The 18,038-nt window shown below is 47.9% G+C and overlaps 1 protein-coding gene across 2 annotated transcripts in view; it reads right to left on the bottom strand.

Moving 5' to 3' along the window:
* Window positions 1–7,074: 7,074 nt before the first annotated feature.
* LRFN2 (leucine rich repeat and fibronectin type III domain containing 2) overlaps window positions 7,075–18,038 on the bottom strand; it is a 199,254-nt gene continuing 188,290 nt past the window's right edge. For both annotated transcript variants that reach the window (XM_064361071.1, XM_012448568.3), the window contains exon 3: window positions 7,075–11,970. In XM_064361071.1, the coding sequence (XP_064217141.1) occupies window positions 11,001–11,970 (970 nt within the window). In that variant the 3' untranslated portion in view covers window positions 7,075–11,000. The remainder of the gene's footprint in view (window positions 11,971–18,038) is intronic.

The following is an 18,038-nucleotide window of genomic DNA, read 5'->3' as shown; positions in this document are numbered from 1 at the left end:
AGGAGGGCTTATTTGGAGATTTCTGGTGTTTTCCAGCTCTGAGATTCAAGACCTAATATCCATGTAATGGTCATTAATGTACTGTAATTTATAACAGTTTTATCAGTGATCTATTACATTAATCATGAGTTGGTGACTTTTCAAATCCTACAGGTTATTTGTTTAACTATATAGAGGTATTTAATTTACAAACACAATACTCTTTGAGGTAGATACCAGAACCATTTTACATTTGAGGATATTGAAACCAGGAAGGAAAAAGACTCAACTCTTGAAGGAATGGACATGGGGTGCCCTTGCCTTCCTTGTGGGGAGAGCCACCTATTCTGTGCAGCTGGAGTTAGGGCCTGCCACCCTGCTCCTCCTCTCTATCCAACCACCACACTTTAGAAACAAAAAAGCAGCAGTGATGCTTAGTTTGAAAGGAAAAATTGCTTAGTGCTTAGTTTGAAAGGAAAAATTTTAAGGACCTTAAGAGCAACCTTTTATTTCTTACCATATGAGGCACTGGGACAGGCACTGAGAAGTCACTAAATATTATTTGCCCAATGCATTTTTTCATGGCTTCTAATTTTTAATGTTAGGCTCACTTTTTTAACCTCATTGCTCACATGTTATGATTCCTTCCAGAAAATTCACTGAAATTCTAATATCCCATGGTGTTCCTTAGGTAACTTAGGAGTAACTCTAGTTATTAAGTGATTATCCAACGCTTCCCCTAACTAGTTGTATGACTTTGAGCAGGCTGCTTAACTTCTGTGTGTCTCAGTTTTCTCAGCTGTGAAATGAATGATCCAACCCCTATGTCAGAAGGATGGGTGAGGCTCATGAGGAATAACACACATGAGAAATCTGGGATGCTTACCACAGTGTTTAGTAAATAACATGAGTTTCCTCTTCCCTGTTTGAACAGTCCTTTATATTCTGCTGAGAGCTTTCCCATTCATGCTGCATCATGACCCAAAGGGAAAGAATCCTGAGTCCTGTGCTCATGACTTCTCCCTCCTCTAGCTGGTTCAGGGTCAATCCAGATTCCACGATACTTTATGAAAGACCCCTACCCTTCTGTGCAACAGCCTTCTTCCCAAGGATACTTGATATGACTGATTAACAATCTGATTAACACTCTGGAACAATCTAGAAGGGTTAGGTCTCATTACCCTCATCCATTCTCTACCCATTTAGTCTCCAAGCCATTTTCTGGAAGAGACAAGTAGGTCTCGTCCAAATGGATCCTGGAAGAGATGAGCGGGACTGTGCCCTGAGACCTCCAATATTCATGGAGAAGCAAGTCCTTTCTTCCTTCACTAGGCTTTGAAAGGTCGAGATTTTCCAATGTGCCTCTATTCTTACGTCGGGGATGGGAGTCTTTGCCTTCATACAGGAAGTAACTGGAGACTCAAAGCAGATAGGACAAACACAAATCTTGAAAATGACCATGACTCCTCGTTGGTCCCTATTTGCCTCCTGGTTTCACGAGGTATAGAGTCACTCCAGGTAGAGCACACTGCTCCTTCCCCCTTCAGCTATGATGTGGACAGTGGGTGGGCTGGGCCAATAGCTTGCACCTGGACACGTGTCCTCTCAACCAGACTCTGCCATGCCCCACTCTTTCCTACTTATCCTTACCTAGATCCCTCTTACTCCTCCTTTCCTGCTCAGGTTACAATAGACAATAATCTCTGACCCCTGTCCCAGCTAGATTGGCACTGGAGAGCTGAGAGAGCCTCGTGTTCATGGAGAATTCTGGCAGAGCTCCTCTCTTCAGCCCCCTCTCAACTCTCCAGGGTCCTGTGCCCCCTGTCTACCTCTCCAGGCTTGACTCTCCTCCCACTTGCATGGACATTATCTTTCCTAGCTTTGGGCTGCCTTCTTAGGCTCCTGTTTTTCCCTCTTTGCTGCTGTGGCAGCCAGATATCACTGTAAGGCCTGAGTGCCGGGGTGTGGTATGTTGGGGACTCCAGTTCTGGGGTCAGAAGATTTAAAGCGTGAGACCTACTTCTGTCCCATAAGCGCTATAAAAACTAAGCCAAGAAAACAACTTTGATCCTCAGCTTGGAAAAATTTGTAACATGGAAAAATCAGACTTTTGATAAAGAATATGATTATCCATGCTTAAGAAATGTTTGGAATGCTGAGATGGTATAGAATCTTTTTGACTGTGCTGCTGACATTGTATACCTCTACATATAAATGTCTCCAGTTTTGTTTCTGTTCCACCATTCTGCAGACAAAGCTCAATGCAGGCAGGGAAGGAACCCTCACTGACCACTCCTGGAATCAGGTGCTCTTGTCTGAGCCCCTTCATCTTTAGTTTGGGGAAGAAAGCACAGATGGAACCCTTCTCTAGTTTTCTCATGTCTGGCACAAACCCTCATTTTCTGTAACCTCAGAAAGGATGGAAGACCTTGAGCCTCAAGGAAAAAGCCACAAGAAAATTCTATGCCTCTGCTTCCCTCACAAGTCAAAGCTGAGCTAGCCCAAAGCAGTTTGCATGATTCCTCAGAAGGTGGAACCTCACCAGGACTCTTAGAAGCACAAAGACCAAGGAAGAACTGGGCTTCTGCACTGTATCACTGTTGAGGTCCTCCCTGCCTGCTTCCAGACCTCTGGAGTGACCCACAGTCTTCTCTATTGAAACACAGAATCCAACCTCTTCATGTAGGTCAGTCACCCCAGCCCCAATATGTCCTGGCACACTCCAGCTCTCCCCAAACAAACTGTGAAGCATTAGCCCTACCCAAGGAGCCTGTCCAGCCATGCACACATCCACAAACCCTCTCTAACCTTAGGATGAAACCATTTCTCTAACATCTTTTCTTCACTCTCATTGGGACTAGTGTGTTGATTCAGAAGATCAAATTGGGAATTAATTTTAATCTCCCTACCTAAAGCAAATGGATGGCCTTTGAGCTAGAGGGAGCCCAGGTATTAAAGGGAGGCAGAGAGGGCTGGTCAATGGGCTACCATCCCATCACCCCTTGGGAAGAGCCTGCCTCCCATCTCAAGTGGAGAGCCTCTGGCCCACTCTCAGCCTTCTCATGAGAGCCAGACTCTCACTGAGTGATTTTCCTGGCACCTGGCAGTCTTCCCATCCCAGAAGGGAAACAGTGGGAGGTGTTTAGTGGCAGCATTTGTGTCATTCCAGAGTCCTGGTGTTAGATTTTGGCTGTTGGGTCAATCCTGGAAGAAAGATGAAGGGTGGACAGGATTAGGGAACCAATGAGGGGCAGGATGGCCATCCTCAGCCCAGCAGTGAGGTCTAGAATTCTCCAGGTGCTTCCAGCTACTATTAGGACTGTCGTGCATGTCAGAACATACAGGGCATCAGGGGCTGCAGAGTTACCATGTGCTCTCTGCCCCTTCCCTGCCTCCTTTCTTTGCTGAAAATCATGGAGACAAGTGCTGATTTGACAAGGGAATAATGAACCACCCGAGATTTTTACAGCTGGGTCCCAGGCTCTGTACCTAGTTTTTTAAAATACTATTTTGACCATAGCAGTCTTTAGGAGCTGCTTGATGTCTGGGCTCTGGATTCCCCATGAAGTCAGAATGATGGATTCACAAGGGCCCACCAGGAATATGGAGTCATAAGCCTCAGGCCCTGGTCTGATTAGACCACAGAGAGCCACTCCCTGCCTTGGGTAAATTCTGAAATTCATTATGCATAATTTTGCTTGTAATAAGATTAATAAGAGCTTGTATGGATATTGAACAGGGGATCCTAATACCCATTGAGGGAGGCTGGAGTAGACGACCTCTGATAGCTTTTGCCAGCTTTGAGAGTCTATGAGCTTAACATATTGAATATTATCATTAATATGCTATAATTTATATTAATTTAAGTGATACATATCATTAATAATAATGACTGTTATTTCACTGCCTTTTCCAATCCAATATGTGATCTGTGTAACTACCTAGTACTACACAGGCATACTTACTGAAGTGGATACTTACCATTGACATTTTACCGATAAGGAAACTGTGGCCAAGAAACAGGCTCTCAACCCAGATCCTCCAAACTAAACAGCCCCTTTCCCTCAGGAGCAACTGCACCTGCCTTGGATTAGTGAGGACCCTCTAGTTCTCTGCAACTGCCTTTCTACCAGGCCTGCTTTGCTCCCTCCACCACATCCGCTCTCAAGCTCCTGGGACAGCTAGAGATGCCTCCTTCAACCCCTGCTTGCCCAGGCACAGGATCCCAATCCTCAATGCACCCCTGTTAGACCCAAAACCAGTTACTTCTCCATACCAGGTCTTAATTTCCTCTTCTGTAAAGTGATTCAAGATTTTAGAACTTAAAATCTGATGAATTCTTCCAGGCACAGGTGTCATCTTACATTGTATGGCCTTTGGCCAATCCGTGTGTTCATCTTTTCTTTGACTGGAAATTAGTGAAAACAGACCATTCTTTGTATAATCAGAGATCTAAAACATCAGCTTATGTCCCTGTCCTTCAAGGTAATGTGTAAGGCCCTCAAAGGCATGCACAGTGTCTTTCACTTTGACTTTTCTCTCTCTCAGTACCACGCACAGTGCTAGGCACACAGCAGGTCAGTAAGAGCGTGCTGAATGAGCACAGATGGATTTCTCCACCTCTCCCCCTTTTTCTGCTGGGCTCAGTCTTCTGACGGTCATGGTCCATATGCCAGGATTCAGGCCTTTCACAGGAAACCCAGACAGCTCTGCATTTCTACCTTCTCTGCAGCTCTGTAGGAAACTTCTGAGCAAATCCATCAGCAGAGTGTTTACCCATCTTTGCTCCTCAATAGCTGTGGTTACCTTGGACAAAGTATTTAACTCTTCTCTATCTGAGATTCCCCAATGGAGATATTAATAATACTTATTCCATTGTGTTGTTTTGATGATAAATTGAGATAATCTATATATAGCTCTTAGAAATACATGGAACATAGGAAACTCAATAAATGTCAGCTATGATTAGGCAGTTCAATATTCACCTGAAAAATGCCAACCTGATGTTCCTCTAATGAAGGTGTAAGAAATCTCCCATAACAGTCTGGGTAGGTAAGGCAACCAGCCCATCTTTGGTGGACAGGAAGGACCATATCTTCCAAGAGAACCCCACAGGAATGTGTAGGAAGAGCAAAATAGAAAACTCAAGACGAAAGCCTTGAGGATTAATAGCTGCAACTGAGGACTTACATCCCTTCTTCTTGGCAGTAGTACTCCTCAAATGGTGAGCAAGTTACCTGCTAGTTGCCAGGACATGCCAAGTCCATGACAGAGGGGACAAGTGTAGGGCCCTGAGGTTTTACTTCATGACAAAGTGGAAATGGTGTCAGTTCAACTAACAGAGGTCTCCATGGTTCGGAAAAGGGGATATCTTGAATGTAGCCTAGGAGATTCAAGGGAAAGAAAACTCATCCTTGCAAAGTATATGAATGTTAGTGCTGCTGTGGGGTGTGCCAGGGAGCACCACTGAACACATGTTACAGAGGAGGTGCAGGAGAAGAGGGGGTGTGCTCATCACCAACTAACCAGATGGACAGCCTGGACGGATGGGCTGGGGTTGTGGGAGGCTGGTCAGTGGGCTGACTGGCTGTGGACCAGATGGGTTTGGGGATCCCATGGAGATGGGTGAAATTCCAGCTCCACTCTCTCATCAGTAGGGAACCAAGCGTGTGACTGTTGACGTCTTGGAAAGGACTAGATCATGAGATCCTCCTTGCTATAATCCCAGACAGACTCCAGCATGAGATGGTGGAGGAGAATTCTGGCTCCGATCACTAGGAGTACATTCAGCTGTTGGCTAAAGGGACCAGAACATCAATTATTCCAACAATATCAGGAAAATAACCAGGGAAGAGCCTGTAATCTGGGCCTACTTCCTCAGAATAGATGAGCAAAAGAAAGATGCCACATGTTATACAAAATGAGAACATGGGGAAAGATCACTGAACCTGTCAGAAGATCCTAAGTAGCTATGATAGGGGTTAGGATAGCCTTAGAGGGTAAAGCCTAGCTCATCTCTTTGGTATGGGAGAAACATGCCAATTTCCCTCTGATAGAAGCTTCAGGGAAGGGAAACCTATGAGCCTTGTAAACACTAACTGACTGTGAGGTTCAGAACCTTAACTGAGATGACGGAAGCTATAACCTTTAGTTTAAGGGCTGAAAGCACAAACAGATATTTTTAAACAGTGAAAGTGACAGTGTTCCTTTTAGATACTGGGGGAGTAACCTGGATGGGTCTGATTCTATTATGCAAAGGTAGAAACCTCAGGTATTTACCTGTGAGAAGCCTTCTCGTCACAACAAATTCCTCTTGCTGCCAACTGCGTCACACGGAAAGGCTGGGTTTGAGAATCTAGGTGGGATCTTTAAAACTGTGCATCCAGGTTTTGAGTGCTGCCTGCCAATACTCTTTTCTTTTGAATAAGTATTTCTATTTTTCTGGCAGCAGTTTGCAGAAATCCCAATGGTTGCAAGAACAGAGGAAGCCCCACCCAGCTTGCTGAAGCCCTGAGACCTTCACTGCAGACACATTGAGAACAGAAGACACGGAAGTACTCAGGCTCTACTTATAAAAAATCAATACTCAGACTTTTAAATAAAAGTTACTTTGTATTTGGGAAGGGGGAAACCTGAGACAGTGACTGTTGCCTAACGTGGCTGAAAATTGTATCCCTTAACAAAAAAGTATTCCTAAGGTCTTTTGGAATTTCAACACTGTAATGATGAAAAAATAAAAAAAATTCTCTTGAGGGAAACCTGAGGGATGTGTCACTATCAAGAATATGGGGAAAGGGGTTGAACTGTTTTTTCAGAAAACTTAATAATCAACTAGGCAAATATTGTATCAGCTATCTCACCTCTGCAAAAGATTGAAGAGCTGGAGGCTTCCCTCTATCACGGACAAGGATCTGGGTAGGTATCTTCCCCGCTGGGATAGGGGTATTAGAATACAAAGAGGTGAGAAAATGGGTTTTGTCTGTGGAGCAAGCTGATGTCAGGCTTTTTATCCTAGGGGGAAGAAGTTATAGGCTCTTGGGGCAGAGGACCCCAGACAAGACCGGAGATGGAAGTTTCATTAAACAAGGTGCCTCCTAGAGTTACCGAGAGGGGAGAGGGGGTGACTGCAGGGTGGGCTGGACGGTACAGTCTGAATCCTGGGGAATTTTCCTGGCCAGGGGAGGGAATGTGTTTCAAGGCAAGGAGGACCAGAAAGGCTGGTGTACAGTCAGAAGGAACCCCTTCACCAAGGTGCTCTTGCCTGGAGTTAACACTCAGGATTCTAGCAGATCTTTAGGCTAATCAAGGGTTTCCCGATTAGGCTACAAATGTGAATCATTTAGTCAGTTTAAAATACAATCTATAACATGTTGACAGGAGGAATAAAGGATAAGGGAGGCAGTGTGATGTCATGGAAAGAACTAAGGCTTTGCAGCCAGACTTACTGTGTGACCTCGGGCCAGTTAACGCCTCTGAGTTTCAGTCCCTTCATTTATAATATGGGCATAATACTATCTACCTAAAAGGTGATGATTCAGTGAGAAACATATGTGAAGCAACAAGCACAGTATCTGGAAGCTGTAGGTACTCAACAAGTGTCAGTTTCCTTCCTCTTCCAAAAGCTGGGCTTTCAAGTCAATTCTATGTCTAGAGTCGCACCGTCCAGTACAGTGGCCAGTACTAAACACATATGGCTCTCAGGTACTTTAAAGAGGGCTAATCTGAATTGCTATGTGCCATACATGTGAAACACATACCAGATTTCTAAAACTTTGTACCAAAAGACTATAAAATACCTTATTAATAATTTGAGTGATTACATGTTACAACAATATTTTTGATATATTGAGTTAAAAGGTAAGATTAAAATTAATTCCACCTATTTCTTTATACTTGATTCAACATGGCTACTAGAAAATTTAAAATTACAGTGTGGCTCGCATTTTATTCTATTGGACAGCACTGATCTAGATATTAGAAAAGACAGAGTTGGGAAGCTGTGTTCCAGAAGCAGGTTTCTTTCTATACCTTGGGTTTGGGTTTTGGTTTGTTCTCCCATAATTTCCCAGTAAAAGACCGTTTTGAAAAACATACCATTCAGGGCTCAACCAAAATGGGTAGAAGATACCCACGCGCCCCTATTAGGCGCTGTGATGGTGACCACCGTCCGGAAACAAGTAGGCAGGGCTGATATATCAGAGAATGGAGATGTTAGGTGGGACAGTCAGGACAGCTGTGGATGGACTGTTCTTAGCCTGAAGCTTGACTTTAGATTTCTCTACATATCTTTACTCTGGGAGGATGATCCCATTCTCTATTATTTCAGAAGATTCCCCCACCTTATGGAACTCAACAAGAAGCAGGCTCCCACCAGGCAGTAACAAACACAGGTGCAAGAGAAAATGCCACTTCAAAGCCATCTTTAGAAAACCCCAGAGTTTCCAGAGAAATGAACAGCAGACATTCACAGATGTAAGAATGTTCTTTTTTTCTCCCACCCAAGAAGTGTGGTTAGTGTTTGTTTTTGAAACTGTACATTTTACTGTACATTTTTTCTTTTTAGCAAAGGAGAAGATTGGCATTTATATTCTGACCACAGGGATGTTGCTTTCCAAAACTCCAAGTCAGAAACATGACAAACACAAGAGCAAGCACACATCATGTCACGACAGAGCTCGGAGCTGCTGATGAGAATTGACAGTGAGTTGGTTCCTTCTGCTATCCCCCACCTTCCCTCTGTGTGTCTGAATCCAAAGGCAAAAAAGAAAGCTGGTATTTGAGACCACTTCCACAATGGCTATAGTTTGAAACGATGAATGAGAAAGACAAGGAGGGAGAAAAGAGAAGAGGAAAACACAGGAAGGGAAAAGAGGAAGGTAACTTTCTTTTAAGTTACCCAATTCTGTAGGTGCTTCTGTGACCGTAGAAGGGATGTGCTCCAGGCCTGGGACTGGCCTGGAAAATTATTATAACTTGAGGTCTCAGGAGGAACTGGCCTGGTCTGTTAATGACCTTGTCAGAACCAGAAAGGGACTGGGAAAGGCAGAGAGTAACAGCAGAAAAAAAAAAAGAATGAAGAGAGGGGAGGGAGAAGAGTGAGAAAGGAGGAAAGCCTGGGATTTGGAGGCTCTGGGGTTAGAGCCAAGATAATCCTGCATAGACAGTTGCAAATCCCTCCTTGTGTGTTCCAGAGTGGGGTTAGGGGCCAGCAGCTCAGCTCCAGGTCTGAGGCCATCGGAACTTTTTGGCCCAGAATGGTCTCGCCTGTATGCTTTGTGGGCTATGTGGTTGGCAAGTGGAAGTACGAAGAACAAGAGAGAGAAAATAGGTCTATGGAGGGAGTTGGAAGAGGAAAGAATGAGTTGGGGAGACTGCGGGAGAGGTAGTGAGTTGCTGATGAGTAGACACGGGACAGGGATGTGGGGGGAAAGTCATTCCAATCTGTCTACAGTAGGGTCTCCCTGGGCACGTGTCCTCTTTCCCTTCTCTTGCCAATGTCTGGAGAGTGGGGATTCATTCCTAGATGGAAAGGACCCTATGTACCCCTCCCATTCCACCCTGTAACTTCCAAGGATGGACCCTCCTCAGGAAACCAAGAGAAGGCATTCCTCCATCCCACCTTGAGCCACTTTCTTAAGGAACAAACATAGGACATCCTTTGGACACAGAACTTCCCTAGTCAGGGTGAAGACAGGGTTATGGATCCCAAGCACCACCGCCAGGAGGCAGGCGGCCTTGGCTTCTGCCCTGACCTGGTCACGAACTCACTGTGGGACCTTGGGCAATTCCCTTATGCTTTGAGGAAGGGAGAGAGGGAATTAAAGATGGGATGATTGCAAACACCTCCCCAAGCTTCAAAAACCTATCATTCTAAAAAGATTCAACTTTGCCCCTCCAAGGCTTCTAGAATTCTCTCTGTCCAATAAAAAGGTTGGGGACTGCTGTAACTAGCTTGTGCTTCTGGAATCACTGAGCAAAAAAAGCATAACATCTAGATTCATTTAGAACAAATAGGTCCATAGAACTGGAAAGGGACTGGAGACCTAGTACAATCCCAGTGTTTTTGCAAATTAGGAAATTCAAGTCCCAAGAGATAAAAGGTTCTTGCCCCAGTTATTCAGCTGGTTATTCATGACTATGGAGCCCAGACACAGAGCTTCAGACTCCAAGTCCACTGCTCTTCCTGCCACCCACACTGCTTTCCTTAAGAGAAGCCCTCCTGTCCTACCACATGCTCAAGGGAGACTTTCCATGCCAGCTTCCCAGAAAGAGTGGCAACAAGCCCAAAGCAATTCCAGAAGTTAAGATTCCTTATGCCCTACAGCATGAAGCTCTCCTCCCTCTCCACACAGAAGAACTCAGGAAGTTACCCTTCTGGTTTAAGCTTCTGTGATGGGTGTGGCATGTCACGTTGGAGAAGCAAAGGAAACGAGGTCAGGTATCAGGGGTCAGTCACTCACCCCTTCCAGTGTTGGGTGTTGGGGTGGCTGGGAGTAATGAGAGCTTTGGGCAGGGAACCCCGCAGTCTTCCCCCAAACAAGTGTGGAAACAGTAATTCCCTCCTCTTGTCAATTGGTAACAATTACCCACTACCAGGGCTGCTGGGAACACGCATTCATATGTACGATTAACTCTCTCGATTATCCGTGTGAATGAAGAGGAGTCTGGGAAATGGAAAAAAAAAGTAAATTAAGAAATAAAAACAACACTAGACCCATAAGCAATCCAAAGCCGCTTGCTTGTAGGCTACATTTGTGATTAGAAAGGCGGACTCTCGCCTTTCCAAACACTCAGGGCTCAGTCCGGCATTTGAGCGAGTCCGCATTCCCTGAGCACACCCCGGTCGGGTGGTGGGGAGGTGATGTGGGTGTTGGGGGGTAAGGGGTGGACATTGACAGGGAGACGAAACTGTCCCTGGATGTAAACATCACCATGGAAACTCCACAAACACTTGCCAGTAAGAGTCTTTCCCTTTCTTCCCCCACCCTGCGCGCAGGAAAGGGAACATGCCCCCCCCCCACCTAGACCGTGCTCTCCATCACCCACTCGGAGCTGCCAAAAGTTCCCCGGGCCCCCGCCAGGTCACTCTCCTCAAAGGGCAAGAGCATGCCGTTGACAGAGAGGCTGCGCTTCGTCCAGATGTTCGAGACCCTCTGAGGGGGACTATAGCTGCCGGGCACGACCCCTCCCGCCGTAGCAGCCGCAAAGTCCCCCATGTCAAAGGAGTGGCTGCGTTTGGCCTTGCCCTCCAAGGGCAAGGGGAGCAGGCTCCTGGCCCGGGCCGCGGGGGGCCCCAGCAGTGGCTCTCGGTCCGAGTGGTGGCCCCTGGCCGACGTCCCGGCCCCTCTCCCGGCTGGAGTCCTGGAGTCCAGCAGCTCCTCCTTTCTCTGACTCTTGAGGTCCAGGGAGGCGAAGGCCCCCATCAGGCGGTCAAGGCTGGGCTTGGGGCGTGGGGCGGAGGGTGGGAGCCTCCAGGGGGCCCGTCCCAGCCCTGCAGCCTCCCCACTGCCCAGGGAGCTGGAGGAAGAGGAGTCACTGGCTCGGGCCAGGCTGGCGGTGAAGTCCAGGAGCTCGTTGCGCACCACCACCTTGGGCGGGCCCTGCAGCGGGGCCCCGGCGGGCGCGCTGCTTGGAGGCAGCGGCTGGGCGCCGTTGGTCTGCGAGTACACATTGCTCACGGCCGCGGCCATCTTGCTGGGGGCCTCGTGGTTGCAGACCTTGTAGCGCACCATGAGGATGACGATGAAGACCAGCAGCGTGGCCACGATGATGCCCCCGATGACCAGGATCATGGTGCCGCCCAGGATCTGGCTGTGCATGGACTGGCACTGCGGGTAGTCGGCCTTGGTGAAGAACTGGGCACAGCCCACGATGTTGGTGGCCGTGAGTGTCGTGGCTGTGTCATCCCACATGGCCAGCACGCACAAGTCGTAGCCAGTCCCTGACACCAGGTTGTTGACCACGAAGGCCTTGTTGGAGGCTGGGATCATCCTGGGGAGGGGGGCGTTCACAAAGGGTGAGGTGTGGTGGGGTGGAAGGACAGGGTGATCGGGAAGGGGAGAGAGGCAGAAACAGAGTGATGGGGGTGGGGAGACCAAGACAGACACAGGGGTACAGAGAGAATGGGGCAGAGGGAAAGAAAGGGACAGAGGGATAAAGAAACACAGAAGGAGAGAGATGGAGAGACAGAGGAGGGGGAGGAGGGAGGGGAAGGGGCAGGCAGGCGACAGGAATAGAGCATAGAAAATGGAGAAGAAAGAGATGTGAGGAGGGAGACCCAGACAAGGGAACCGAGACAGGTTGGGGTGGAAAGGAAGGTGAGAGAGAGAGATTCAGGGATGGAGCGTCAGGGAGAGGTGTAGATGGATGATGATGTGTCAGAGACCGGGTGAGAGAAAATCCAGAGATATGGAAACAAAACCACAAAAAGACAATGAGTATGAAGATGAAGGGATTGAGAAGGAGGGTAGATGAAAGCAGAGACAAGGAGAGGCATTTAGAGGTAAAAGGAAAGAGGAGGAGGGGGAGAGACTCAAGCAGAGTTGAGAGAGAACAGACAGGGACAGGCAGAGGGAGAGACAGAGAGGCAGAGAGGTTAAAGTGTGAAGCAGCAGAAATTATACAAAGGGACACCCGCTACCCATACCCCATACCTGCTATAGGTATTTCCTCTGTCTCTGGGAAGGGCAGAGTGAGAGTCAGGTCATGCCAGTCCACCCCAAAGCTTGCTCTGAGACTCATGGGGATCCCCATCAACATTTTCTGAGCCTTCTTTCTGGACCAGGTGTTGTGCTGTATCAGAGACAAGGTCCTGCCTGGAGAGGCCAGCGCCACCCTCGCCTCCAAAGGGCTTTCTCATGACTCGGAAGGGAGAGTGTTTGCTGCAGTGGACTGAGGGAAAGGGGTCTGAGCAGAAGAGGATTGGAGGCAGGAGAAGGGGGGCCTGCTGCTTAGGAGTGGAGGACGGTGCAGTGTTAAAGACTGGGGGGCACTTCTGAATCCTCTGTCCTAGTTGTAGTAGGCCAGGATCAGCCAGAGTTTCTTTAGTAGAAGACTGACTGCTCCTTCCACCTTAGAGTGGGGTCTGATGAGGAAGCACTCTCCCCACATTGCGGCTGGTCCTCTCCTGCCTGGACCTCTTCACTCTGAACTCTAGGCCCCTGTGGCCTTGTTAAGCCTGGATGCACACCCTGAACTCTAAGACCCTTGTTGAGGTATCATGCCTTCCGCTGATTCCAAAGATGATGCCTGTGTCACTTCTATAAACACTCCTGCGGAAACACCCAGGCCTGAACGGACCACTGTGTAGCTTTCTTAGTAGTTCCTCCACTCCCATTCTCCTATTTCCTACTACTTGAGAATGAAAGAGCTCTATCAGCTCCCAACAACCTCTCAAACCTGGAGCTGGGCAACTTAATTAAGATCTCAAATATGAAATACTGAAGCCTGAAAACTTCCACCTGGGATCCATGCACAGAGGACTGGAACTGACAAGCAGATATTGACATCCCGTCAGTGGGAACCCTGGTGGGTAGCTGCTGCCTCCCTCCCCACCTACCACCTGCTCTTTTGCTGGGGAAGCCACACTGGAGAAAATTGAGCCCTCAGGGCCTGCCTGATATGGTTTGGCTGTGTCCCCACCCAAACCTCATCTTGAACTGTAGTGCCTACAATTCCCACGTATTGTGGGAAGGACTTGGTGGGAGGTAATTAAATCCTGAGGACGGGGCTTTCCTATGCTAGTCTCATGATAGTGAACAAGTCTCATGAGAACTAATGGTTTTATAAAGGGGAGTTTCCCTGCACAAGTTCTCTTCTCTTGTCTGCTGCCAGGTGAGATGCACCCTTCACCTTTTGCCATGATTGTGAGGCCTCCACAGCCATGTAGAACTGTGAGTCCATTTAACCTTTTTTTTTTTTTTTTTTTTTTGTAAATTGCCCAGTCTCACATATGTCTTTATCAGCAGCGTGAAAACTAATACACAGCCCCACCCTAGCACAGTGTTTGGGGCAGAAGAGGCTGGAGTGGTTGTTAGGAGGTATGGCTCCTGCAAGGACTCTGCAGCCAGCCCCACAGGTCTATCTGAAGACTTTACAGCCAGTTTCACCTGGACATCATGACAGTCCTGTAAAGGCAGTGATCAGTACTCCCATTTACAGAGAAGAAATGGCCGCCACTCAGAGAGGATAAGTGATTTGCCTGAAGTCACATAGCTGGGACTGCTAGTATGCAGCAGTTGGGACTTTTCACACTAGCTTCTGGATCCATGGTCTGGGCTTGTTCCTTACTGTGTGACAGATATGGGAGCATCTTTCCTCATTTCAGTGAAAAGTTCACCTTGGCCTGTGGCTGAGTCAAACACCTTCACCCCTGGAGCAGCTCAGAGCCCACTGTGGCTCACACTCTTCTGCTGTTAGGATGCTTAGCCTGCTGGGCCATCTGCTGGGCAGGGCCTAAGGAGCCCTGTGTGGCCAGTGCTGCAGGGGACACTTGAGTCCTCCAGGGCCTCATTCCTTTCCCCTCAGGGCTAATGATGTAAGTTGAGAAGGCAGGAGATAAGCACACTCAGAACAGTGACAACAGCAAGAGCAAACACCAGCTGGTAACTGTGTGCCATGCTCTGTTTTAAGTGCCCTATGCCAACTCACTTAGGCCTACAGCAACTCCCTGAGACATCTGCCATCATAATCCAGATTTTTCAGATGGGGAAACAGAGGTGTAGAGGTGTTATGCAAAGATAACATGGCAGAGCTGGGATGAAACCCCAGAGAGGCCACCTTCGGTCTGCTCTGAATCACGGCTTTCCACCATTTTGCTGGGTCACAGCAATATAAGAGCATATTCACTTGAGAAGCGGATGGGCACACTTGTTTACTGAATACCTGTTGTGTAACACAGGTTCCCACATTAATTACTGCATTTAACACAACCAACCCATGACACTAAAGATGCACCATCAGCCCAGAAATCATCTCAATATTTAGCCACCTTGTCCTGGGAAGCAGACCACGCTAGTACCACTATTACTACTACCACTAATAGCAACAAAATAAGAAGAACATCTAACATGAGGGCTTACTCTGTGCCAGGCACTACTGTGAGATATTTAAGGGGTTTAAGACTCATTTAATACTCCCTAATACTGTTGGGAGGCGGTTATTGTTATTCTCATTTCCACTTAACAGATAAGAAACTGAGGCACAGAAGGGTTAAGCTACAGGCCCAAAGATGCCCAGCTAATAAGCGGCAGAGCTGGGATTCAAATCAGGCAGTTTGGCTCCAGGGCCTCCGTGCCTGACCACTGGGTCATGCTGCCTCTCAGACACTGCCCCATCTTCCTGCCCTTCTTGGGCAACTTTGTGTGGGACCCTGCCTGGCCTCTCCCATTCCCCTTTGCTCCCCAATTCAGAGAGAATCATGTGATGAAACTGCAGCATGTGATGAAGCTGCAATCGGGCTGTGCTGCTGATGGAGGTGTAATAAGGCAAAACTCATTCCTGGTGGGGGCCACTGGCACCTGGATGAAGGGTCAGGCCTGGAACAGCTTTCCACTGTAACTGGCCCATCAGAAACAAGGCCAGTAGGAAAAGCATGCATTAACCCATTTGATGTCCTAACAACCCTCTGAGAAAGTTATTCCCATTTCGAGAAGGAGGAAGCTAAACAGTTGGAACTTTCCCTTTGGGGAATGATGGGGCTAAGACCAAATCAGGTCCACTGGGACCCAGAGCCCACACTTCTTAAAAGCAAGACCACTCCTGCCTCCAGGCAGTCAACAGACAAATTGCATGAGAAAGCCACGTGAAATGGGCACTCTAGTGAAAGATACAGAATTCATCTCCGACCTGTGTCCCCCTGTCTACCTCTCATCCAACACTACAAAATCATCCACTGATCCTCCGAGCTATATCTGGGGAACCTGGATTTCTCCCTTCACTCTTGCTTGCAGGCCATCATTCTGGCTGGTAGATTCTGTCTTCCGAACACTCTCTGCCTTCCAACTCTACCTGCAGTGTTAGCGTAGGTCTCCCCATTTCTGGTTAGGATGGACACAGCAGCCTCCAGTCAGGCTCTCTGCCTCAGTCTGTGCTCCCTGAAAGTGCATTCTCAGCACCACACTATCTCGAGTGCTCCATCTAAAACACAACTCTGGCTGTGTCCCCTGCCCGCTGAGATGCTTCAAGTGCTACCATGATCTACAAGAGACAGTGCAAGCTCCTTAGCTGGGCTCCTAAACCAGGCTGCCGTCACACTGTTCTTCTACCCACATAGCCTCTGATGCTGCCCACATTCTTAAAAACTTGCCCAGGTAGGAAAACACCACAGAACCAGTGAGGCCCTGCACGGGCAGACAGCACTTCCCAGAAGGATAATTAAAGACCTTATTTATAAAGGGACTAATTGTAAAGAGGCAGGAGGACATGGGGGATCACAAGGGAATGTACAAGAACCCAGAGCTAGTAGAAGCCAAGAGCCGAGCTGTTACCTCTGCCCCACCCCCAGGAGGGAGAAGCATGGAGGTCAGCGCTACTTGCAGTGTGGCTCACAGATGGATGCCAACCCATGGACTGTTTGTTCCTGCTCCATGATCAGATACTACAGAAGTTAAGAGTAAGCATTAAGGTTTTATGGCAATCTGGAATTGGTTGTCACATTCAAGTGCGTGATGATTTTTTCTGATAACTTACTTCTAGTCTTACAAAAGCACTGGCCTGCAACAGAGTGGGGAAAATTGAAGCTGTTCCTTCACAATGAATAGCTTGAGGAGCTCTGGGCTAGTGTAGGCTTTCTCAGCTTCACCATTGTTGACACTTGGGCTGACTACACCTTGGCTGTGTAGGGCCGTCCTCTGCATCCCAGGAGGACAATACCAGGACACCCCTGGGCTCCACTCACCAGATGCCAGAACACACCCCCAGTGTGACAAGCTAAAATGTCTCCAAGCATTGCTCAATGTCCTTGGGGGGGAAGTCACCCTCCACTGAGGCACATTGGTTTAGAGAATTTGGTTGAGAAACAGAAGCTGCCAGGGGCAACCTCAGAGGATAGGCACCAGACAAAGAAGTAGCCAGACCTCACTCTTCTCTGCCACCAGCCTTCTCCTGCTGCTCTGCATGGCTGAACCAAACCGAAAACCAGCATACATGGGCACATGCAGGTCGGGCTTCCAGAGTGCAGAGCAAGGAGGAGGAGGGGACAGTGGATCCTGAGGGACAATAGACAGTAAGTGGCTCAACCATGAGGTCAGTCACAGGCCTCTTGGTGAAAAACACGTCCCTGAAATCCTGAGAGATTTTTTTCCATCATGTAAACTAGCAACATCTCTGTTAGCAGAAAACATGAATTGCTATTTTAAGTTAAGCTGCTTCAATGCATTAAATTTAATTAAGCTCACATACTCTAAAAGACAATTTGAAACTGCAACCCCAAGCACTTACCCAGGAAATAGAAAACAGCTCCAAGTGGCTGCCTCTGGATTGTTCTCCTTTCTTTCTTTTTCTGTTAATATTATTTTGTCATTGTTCATTCAGTTTAGCACTAGCACACAAATCTACAGCTGATACCAGAGGTCTACAAAATCACAGGAGCATTCTACTGTTGACTCTCAAAGCTGTTCTCCACCTTTCACCTGTGTGCCTCTGCTTGTGGGAAACTACATTTCCCAGGCTCCCTTGCCTGTTCCCAGGTTTCCTTGCCTGTTCCCAGGTTTCCATGCCCTCAGGCTGCCAGGTGGAGTTGGCCAATGGAGGCACTGGAGAGAGACTGGAGGGCAGGAAGAGGGGAGAAGCCAGGTATCTCTTCCACTTGTTTTGTCTGAAAGTGGTTTCTCCCTGTTAGACTCTGAGTTTCCTCTGTGATTCCAACTCCCAGGGTTCCAGATCCTGCTAGATACATGAGGATCTTAGTCTCTGGTCATGCTAGCTCCTCCTGTGTCCTTCCAGCCTTGGATAGGGATGGGTTGGTGGCAGTGGCTCTCAGCTGTTGCTAATCTCTATGGTGCCTCACTGTCTTGCCCCCTACCCACCACTCCCGCACTCCCCCCACCCATTGTTGACCT

This window comes from Aotus nancymaae, unplaced genomic scaffold (genome assembly GCF_030222135.1).
Source record: "Aotus nancymaae isolate 86718 unplaced genomic scaffold, 86718_ANA_hifiasm-v0.15.2.pri h1tg000040l, whole genome shotgun sequence".
Classification (NCBI taxonomy): Eukaryota; Metazoa; Chordata; class Mammalia; order Primates; family Aotidae; genus Aotus; species Aotus nancymaae.
The sequence above is the reverse complement of the archived record's forward strand: the minus strand, read 5'-3'. Positions and strand labels throughout refer to the sequence as shown.